The following is a 9,812-nucleotide window of genomic DNA, read 5'->3' as shown; positions in this document are numbered from 1 at the left end:
TAGTTTCCAATAACCAATTAAACATCAAATCAATATGTATAATCATTTAAATCTAGTATGAAAATTTTATGAAATAGTATGAAAAGTTTATGAAATGTTCAATAAGAATTCTAAAGGGAATGGTCCTAACATGGCCAACACAAAGAGGCATGTCCAAAACTAGAAATTTCATTGGTTTGGTTTGTTTCTAATAAAAGTTCATCTAAAACTTCAATAGAATATATGCTCAAATAATTGAAACCATGAGGGATGAAAGAAAAGTGTTCAAATAGACTATTACAACTAGCAAATGTTTTTTTTTTCATTTTAAAGAACCTAACTAAATATCTAATTAACTTTTTTGAACTTCAATAAATGTGTTCCAAGCTAATCAATATACTTCAATGAAAAGCTAAATGAAATTAAAAGGAAATACTTCATGCATGATCAATATTTTAATGCAAGTGTGCAAGCTCCTTCAATACATTACCTATTGCCAAAGAGTTTGTCTTGTACATGAACCATCAAACATTGTACTACATATTAAATCAATGTCATATTAAATGATAGAGTTATTTCAAAATTAATTATTTGTAATAAAATATCAAAGGAGGTATAACTAGGTTGTTGGTACATTGAGTATGAAATAACTGAAAAAATGTACAAAGATGATTCATATTTCAAAGAAACATAGGCAACATGTAAGAATACACTAGGCATTAATAAATTACATGGTTGAACTATTTTCTACATGAATGTTTCTTATTTAGAGGGCATTAGTTTGAATCTCTAGAATCCGAACGCATCTATAATCAAATGCAAACATACTAGTGTATTGGCATGACATTTTGGAATTGATAACACTTTAACATCACAAAAGGAATAGAGATATTGGAATGAGATGAGAATGGAGGTGTAGAGATATGTGGAATGTTGTTAATAATGTCAATTTGCAAAAATAAAAGAGTTCAAACAATGGTTTGTACAAGTCATTGCCTATTTTTTGGTAGCCTTAGTAGCATATCGATATGGGCTTCGCTTTAGGCTTACCTAAGACACAAAAAGGGAATGACTTCCATATTTGTCATAGTTATGTTTTTCTTTAAATCTCATTTTCTTGATTATAAGGAATAATGATACTAGATATGTAGTCAATTTGTGTCTAATAGAGACAATAAACTTGTTGGTAATTTATTGATGACTGTGTAAAAAGTTGAACATTGTGACATGCCCCGCCATGAGGCCCAGAGGACAAAACAACCATGAACAAGAAAATGTGAATATATTACACATATGCTAAGAGATCCATTAAACAAGATACATAATGAAGCACAATTAAACAACTAACAAATGTCCTCAAGGCCCCATAATTATGCGACATGAGGTTGATCAACATCTCAAATATTCAACAAGAACTGCTATACAATTAACAATATAGATTATTACATGGATACAAGTTTCTTATTACATTACTAGAGAATTTACATAAGAATTTCAAATACATAATAATCGATCCTCAATTTACAAATCTCCAAGAGTCCCAAGAAGGGAAGAATACATTAATCTAGTACATCAATAACAGTATTCAAACTTCAAAAACATCAATAACATATATATTGCTTCAAACCAAGTTATAAAAGTGATTCCTCCAAAATTCCTTCCCAAAAATTCGTTTTCCAAGAGCCAGAAGTTTCCCCAAATTCTTCCTCTCAAAACCCCCAAAACCAAAAAACCAGAAAGAAGCCAAAAAATGCAGAGCAAATATTCACGGCAAAGCTCCCTTGTTTTCAAAAAGCTAGCAACAATAATAAAAATACCCATTTTCCATGTAACTCCCAATGCAAGATTCCCCAATAATTAAAACCATTAATTAAATTATTTTGTAACCCCCACATGCACATCTAAGAAATTAATTAAAAAAAATTAGATTTAATTTTTTTTTTAAAACAATAAATGATAATAGTATTTTTATAGATTATTACTTAATTAAATATTTTAAATAGATCTAATGGGACAACTATAATGAATTATTAATTAACGAATCTTTAAATAAATAGTTGTTATTTTTAATTCCCTCATAAATACTTTTTTCAAAATAATTAAATAATTTAAATATTTTAAAACTTTAAGTACCACAATCACAATTTTATTAATTAATTAAACTGCCTTATCCCAAATACCAAGAGAGATAAAATACTAATCCCTCCACAAAATTATTATACTATAAGCAGGAGTAACAAATTATGAAAATCTCAAAACACGGTGAGTAAACAGAGGGTGACGACTGACAAGACCTGACGAACAAAGAACTAGGGTGCATGACAGGGGTCTGACTGATATCTCAATTGTCCACTTTACCATTCGGTTGGAGAGAACGCTCAGACCTGAAGATTCAGGTGGAGTCGATGCTCGGTACCTGCAGCTACATAAACAAACTGTCAAACATGTATATATATAAACCACTTAATATCATACCGTGAATAGGGAATGAAAGCGACGTAGCTTGCCCATAAAGAGCAGTGTGGCGCTTTTCCCTTTCACCCAAGCACATCAAACATAGAAGCAGTGTACATCGAGTCAGTATACATCGATAAATGTAAAGGAACTCATAAATAATCTAGCCCAATAATGAACTATTGTATATGAATAGCATCTAATAATCACATCATAAACTACATCATATGATTTCATCGAAGACATTGACATATGATTATCAATCACAACCACATAACAACATCAGAGATAATAAGCAATGTAAGATCAAGGCAGATATACATTTAAGAGCATCAAGATAAAATTCTAACATTACAAAAATATCCCCCCTATAATCATCTAACACACACACAGAGTGAAGATGCATCATATAACATCATTATTCTAACCATCCACACAACATGAAATATCATAGTCACATAGAAATCCAGGAAGCATAGTCAAGCATCACAACCAAATCCAAAATCGACCAACACCAAAAAGGGTCGAGGCCACACACGGAAAGCTCATAAATATAAGGTCTGCCAAGTCAAAGAGAGAGGGGCACTACACACTGAATTGTAAGGTGTCTCGTCAGGATTCAACTACATAGATTTTGAGTCAATCTTATTTATCCAAATTCCATGAGCACTAGTTCACAAGAACCCATATTTCATGCATGAATGGTTCACTTTTGTATTTAAGTGATGCTCACCAAGGTGAAGCATCAACGCTTCTTGAGAGGTCATCCATCTAGTACTACTATAACTAAAATTGCTTAACCGTGGGATTTCTCCTATGATAAATCTCATGTAGCTTGTTACTACACCATTTGCAAAAACCTTCAATAAGTGTTGCATGAATGCAATGCCATTGAATATTGCCTATATGTAATGAGTGCTTTGGATTATTCAAGCTTGTAAGAGATAGGTTCTTGTGAACGAATCATCAAATATGGGTTAATGAAATTGACTTAAAATCTACATAATAGAATCCTAATAAAATATTTCATAATTTGACACATCATGAAAAGCACCACCTTCTTAACACTAAATTATAGTCCAACTTTCCATCTACAATTCAAAAGCCAAAAGGAAACCTTCTTGACACTAAATTATAGTTCAACTTACCATCGACAATCTAAAGGCCAAAAAGTGGTGAATAGAAACCTTGCAAATTCATTGAGATGCCTTATAGAAAGCAAAATAGAGAATTTGAATTGATTAAGTACCCATTGAATTTGCTTATAACAATTCAATTACTAGGAGCCCAAAAATGGATCATTTTAAATTGTAAAGGGCATACTCCAAGTGTAACTAAGTTGTGAGACATGATATATGTGAGTGTGGTGTTAAAGCAAAAGACTTTACAAAATACATCAATCAAGTGCAATATCAGCTCAAACAAAAAACATCGAAAACAAACATCATGTAGATTTGAAGTGGGGAAATAAATTCAACGTGATGACTTCGACCATTCCAATTTGAAGAGGGAAGTTTGAAAGCTAACTACAACAAACTCAAGTGGAAAACATTGGGTCATCCAAAGTATTAAAGCATTTTTGAACAAAGCCTAAGGAGAGTAATCAAATGAAGTAGCATTTCCCCTTTCAACATTATGGAGTTGACTTTTCCACAAAGGTCAACCAAGTGAAAACGACGTTGGTTCAAATGTGCAACATCCAAATTGGAGACAGCGAAGGAAAAAAAAGTTGTATAGAACAACTCTAAGTTATCAAACAAATATGGGGTTAAGAGTATTAATAAACATTGGCTAAACGGTATGGCAAATTAGTTTTAGAATGGACGAGTACATCAGAGATAAGTCATCATGGCTGCTCATTGGAGGAACTCACAAAATTCATCAGCCTAAGCTCATATCTTTTCCTAACTATGTTGTCTAATGCAAGAGTATCCTTGGTGGCAAGGCAATCTTGGATCACTAAAAATAGTGTTAATTAGTTAAAAATATCTTTTGTTAACTAAATTTCAATGAACAAATAGTTTTTACTTTTTACTTTAAGAAAAAATCCTTGATCAAATGATCTAAAGTCAGTACATATAATCATTTGGCAATTGGGACTCTCCTTCCGTCATGATCTGCCACTTGTTGCTATTAATCAGTTATAACAACTTACAATATCATAAAAGTTTTTCAAAACACATGAATAAGTTCAATAACAAACATATAGCTGAATTTGTGTCATTTTATTTGCAAGGAAGGTGGTGGTAAACGGATGAAAAAAAGTGTGATTTAAGGTGAGACTTAGAAAAACTGGGAAAAATCAAAAGACTGGGAGAAACAATCCAATTTGTAACTGTATGTAGTTCAATTCACCCTCACATGCCATTTTGGGGCAAAATCGCGTTTTCAGACGTTCTCAAAAAAATAGCAGAAAAGAAAAGCCATATTACATGAGGGATTTTTTTCTAATGAAGATACAACCCTCAAAGTAAAGGGAAACGTTTGACACATTTTATACCCAAACAGGTGGTCTCTTACAACAGAAACGGGATTTTGTGAATTGATGATTCCAAAAACAAATTTGGGGATTGAGCTGTTTAATGGCAGATATATATTCCTCGGGCATTGTTTTGATCATCATTAGATAATCAATGGTATCTCATTGTTTTAATTTGATTAAAAGGTTGCAACATTGAGGTGGTTGTTTAATCAACCCTCTAACGATAATAACCTCCCCAGTGATTAGCAACCCCTAAGGCGAGTCTTTTCCACTAGCTTATCCCATGGAAGATTTAGGGGACTCAAAATAAATTTTTGGATCTGTTAATTTTCTCTTCCTTGTACACAGACAGAAAACCATAAAGATTAGATGTAGCTTCAAAGTAAGGCACGGGAAGCTTTAAGCTCAGGTCAAGGTGTAAAAGCCATTACTTCCAGTCTAGATTTAAAACTGTTCCTAGAAAGGTCTTAAGGGTGGCAAGGGTCCTACCTCTGACACTTGCTGGTTGTAATTTCCTTTTCTATTTTAGAAACTCAAAAAATATTTACAAAAAATTTGAACAAACTTTTTTTAAAACTACAAAATCACATTTAAAAGAAAATGAGTAATACGGCCTTCACAGTATAATCATTTAACGACCAGCTTTTGCCATCCTGAATTGAATTAGAAACCCATCAGCCAAAATCATTAGCTCAAAAATATGGATTACATAGAAGATACATTTGAATTTGCAAATTAGTATGCTATGCTTCAAGAAAGTTGACCATGATTGTTCAGCCTCATGCACTACAAGGTGCTGTTGTTCTGTACAACTATGAAAGGAATATTGTTAGCTTGTATTTTTATTTTTAAACAGGAATATCCAATTCATTAACCCATATAATTTCAAACTTCAAGTAATATTTATAGGCATGCCTTCTCCAAAAAAAAACTCAAAAGCAGTCCACGTATTTTCATGAAGTTATGTGCAAGCCGTAAGAAACGAATTAAGCAAAGATGTCAAACTACCTATACTATCAGCCACAACATTTTCTTTTCATAGTTGAATAAGAGGATAGACAAAAAAAGATCACTCCTGTGGAGTTTCAAACCAATATGTAACCGTGTGAAATTTTGACCTCCACATTTGGTCAACACTGGCAGCAACGATGAATTGAGGCACATCAAATAGCTAAGTATCACCAGTTAATGAAGTATACAAACACTATCTTGGTTGAGAGAGCATCCAGAAATATAATCCACTATTAGAAGCTCCATTTGACGGATGAATATGTGCAATCCAAATTACTTTGCATCTCTTACAGGTGAACAATTCGCCTACCGTTTCAGGGATTGCGAATCATATGGTCTAGATTCCCATGATTTCTACAATACAAATAATTTCTTCAATTTCTCAAGCTACTGTTACAATGCACAATACCAAATTTGTACAGAAATTTTGAGTACATGTGAACTGTTGATCACAATGAAGAACCGGCTCTTTATATGTACTGATTCAATAAGAAAGGCTTGATGTGCATTATCATGGGTCCTATAGAAGGGCACCCTCAAAACCTTTAAGACAGAGAGTGAGCATTTCTGAGTAAAACCAGAACATTTGTATGCTGGATTTGACGATTATAAAAATGCTTGCATACGAGTCCTGCTTCAATGGAGTTGATTGAAACGAACTACAATGCAAGATATATCATCCTTGCTTTCACGATTCACCGCTTCACTCGTCAAACGCTTTGCTGCAACTTGTGGATCCCTGATTTTCTTGACAAAATCAACTGCCTCTTGATTTTTCATTACCTGGATACCATAAAAACTAAAACTTGACTACCAGATCCCAAGTCAGAGTGATGTCCAAGTAAGACTAACAGAAAGCAAATATCGTATATGAGCCTTAAATTTTAACATAGTATGATAAGAGGAAATACTATATGCATGGATGATTAAAAACAACCTTCCACAAACCATCACTGGCAAGAATCAAAAACTCAGTTCCTTGATCAATGTCAATCTCTCTGACATCAGGGTCTGACCGTAAATGGGATTTGAGGCTCTTGTCTCCAAATGCTCGAGAAACAGCTAGTTGTCCATCCACTCTAGGAACATCTCCTGTAATAGAAATTCTTAAGAATGAGTATAAAAAATAAAGAAAATAAGAAAACAATGAAAAAAAAAGAATAACTTCAACTAGTTTTAAAATTGGTAGCAAGTAACTGTTCAAATCATTCATATCAAGCGAACCAAAGAGAAGAAAAGTTCCAATTTCATTAAAACTAATTGGGGCATGTCCTTGTTTCCACAAACTAGAAATCCCCCATGAAATCAAGCATGCGCGCATTGCTATATTAGTGTGCTTGCATGCGTAGGAACCCTAATGGAAGACTACAACAGGATGGCCTCGTGATTGACCAATACCAGATAACAAGACCTTCCATGTTCAGAGCCCTCTTTGAATTATAATGCATGGAAACATAAGGCAGCTATGATTAACATAGTGCAAAATTATCTAACACATAAAACAACCATATTTGTAAAATCTTTCATTAAATGTTGCAATTTTTGACAGCCAAGGACATTAACAGTTAGAATAAAGGTGTTTTTTCAAAATCTATGTGAAAAGAAAAAAAGATAAATTACAAAATTCCTAATTTAGAACTACATAAATAACCTGGCATATTTGACACAAAGCCTCCTTTATTCTCAATACTGCCCCGCTCTGCACTGGTGCCTGGCTCATGATCGATTGAGAGCTGAGAAGCTTTTCCATTCCGACACAAAACTGCTCTAGAGTCGCCAACATTTGCCACAAAGAGTTTTCTACCATCTATTAGGATGGCTGTAACAGCAGTGGAGCCCCCTTGACCCAAGCCTGGTGTCTCTCTAAGAATAGCCTTGTCTGTTTTCTCATAAGCTTTAGTAATTGCCCTAGTAGGGTGAAACCAAAATTCTTCCTGAAAAAAATGCTAACCTAATTAGGATTTCGGTGATGATACTACAAATAAATTGCAAAGATCCAAAAGACTGCAGTACATTGTGCACTGCCAATTCAAATGTACCAACTTTCCAGTTTCTAAGTAATGTGCTTCAGTTTCTAAATGACAGATGGAAATATCAAAATGCAATGCAATACACACAAACTGGTTGTCCCATTGTCTAGAATAACTCACCTCACTTAAAATGTTGTGAAACAAATTCTTCTGCAAGTATGAAGCCACATCGCTGCCTAAATGACCATCAAAAATAGCAAACAATCCCAACTCATGGCCTTTTGTTTTTTTGAACTCAGCTGCATGATAATCCTCCATAGGGTGACTTGACTTGCCTTTCACTAGACTGAATCCATGAACAATTTTGTTGGCACTTTGGCGGCTCTTCCCTTTTCCACTATTACCAGATGAGCCCACACCCTTGCCACTCTACAAGATACATCAATTCATATATAAGACCTAAAAACAATGTCCATATTCTTGTGTCTGAATTATAAATGTCCAGAAAAACATGATATACAGGAAGAAATTACAAACCACCTTCATCGACTTCTAAAATATGCCATTCGAAAGCTATTACATAGTCATTGAATTAGGGAGAGCTTATTTAAAATTAAGTTTCAAATATATATTGATAATAATTTTCAAACAATAATGATTTTTTGAAGAAATTTTTTTGTGAAAGCTTAAAAACTAGGAAATTTTCATGAGCAGTTTGTGGAAGACAACATTTCTGAAAAAAACTTTAAAATAAGCACTCCTTGTATTGAAAATGAAAACAATCAACATGTGATATATCTTTATATTAGAATATCCCCTACACTACCAAGATACAGATGCAGCTACAGATGTGTGTGTATTCTTACATATATGTACATATATATAAATATGTAATATGTTTGTGTACATTGTACATACACCTATCTTCATGTGTATATATTTGTGAGCATATATAATATATACATACACATTCGTATATGTCAGGGGGTCTGAGAATTAAAATCTAACAGTGCTTCCCTTAATTGGTTTCCCCCTGTAAGTAGATGATTAAAACTAGACTTGAATAGAACCACAAAAAAAGATCCTAGGCAATCCAATGGAGGAGGAATTGTCTGTGATAGCCAAGGTCAAGCAATTTTGAAAGCTCAGAATTGAAGGCCAAACTATGATTATTATTGACAGGATGTCGAATGGAAATTGCCCTTGGTGTGGGTTGTTCATATTATCAAAGGTAATATGGAATCTCATCTTCATTTAGAGAGTTTAAATTCACTCATGTTTGCAGGGAAGGCAGTGCAGTAGCTGGTCTTCTGTCAACTATTGAAGTTGGGCTTTCAAAAAGGGAAGAGAGACTTGCAAATTTAAAATATCAACCAGCTGTTATCCAACGATGTTGTAAATATGGCAAATATGGGAAAATACTTAACCATTTCTTACATCAATAAATGCTGCTTGTTTTTAGATCATACTTGCTGCATGGGAAAGCCATCGCATCTTACTTGAAGGTTCACTTCTATGCCATGGATTGCTATCCCTGTACAGTTCTTCAAGATATTGGTGGTTATTTTGCACACGTCCACCTTTCTAAAAACTATGAAAACTGGGAAGAAAATTGGATAGATTTAAAGATTTTCCTCTATAGCAATTTTTCCAACCTTTCTGATCCCTTACAACATTATGCATCCAATCTACTAATAAGTGGGCATTGATCAATCACTCTGCCAATGAAATATGTTCAGAAGAAACTGGGCATGTAAGTTCAATAATTTCTCAACCTTAGGTCAGATCTACCACTAAGGAATGCTCTCAATAACTTTTTTGATTTGAAAACATTTGGATGTTTAATGTTAGAAATACAAGGTTTGTGTATGCTTTAGAGGATGATTAAGCACTCAATAGAAGGGTGATAGTGTGTG

The 9,812-nt window shown here is 33.6% G+C and overlaps 1 protein-coding gene across 7 annotated transcripts in view; it reads right to left on the bottom strand.

The window, feature by feature from the left end:
* Nucleotides 1–5,901: 5,901 nt before the first annotated feature.
* The window catches only part of LOC131035833 (probable protein phosphatase 2C 41), an 88,961-nt gene continuing 85,050 nt past the window's right edge, over nt 5,902–9,812 (bottom strand). For 5 of the 7 annotated variants that reach the window (XM_057967568.2, XM_057967569.2, XM_057967570.2 and 2 more), the window contains 4 exons: nt 8,077–8,325; nt 7,578–7,860; nt 6,864–7,018; nt 5,902–6,709 (listed from right to left, as the gene is read on the bottom strand). In XM_057967568.2, the coding sequence (XP_057823551.2) occupies nt 6,563–6,709; nt 6,864–7,018; nt 7,578–7,860; nt 8,077–8,325 (834 nt within the window). In that variant the 3' untranslated portion in view covers nt 5,902–6,562. Of the gene's footprint in view, nt 6,732–6,863; nt 7,019–7,577; nt 7,861–8,076; nt 8,326–9,812 lie in introns of all 7 variants that reach the window. The other 2 variants (XM_057967571.2, XM_059207633.1) reach the window with 2 other exon arrangements.

This window comes from Cryptomeria japonica, chromosome 7 (assembly GCF_030272615.1).
Source record: "Cryptomeria japonica chromosome 7, Sugi_1.0, whole genome shotgun sequence".
NCBI lineage: Eukaryota > Viridiplantae > Streptophyta > Pinopsida > Cupressales > Cupressaceae > Cryptomeria > Cryptomeria japonica.
Note: the sequence above shows the minus strand (reverse complement) of the source record. Positions and strands in the feature narration are given on the sequence as shown.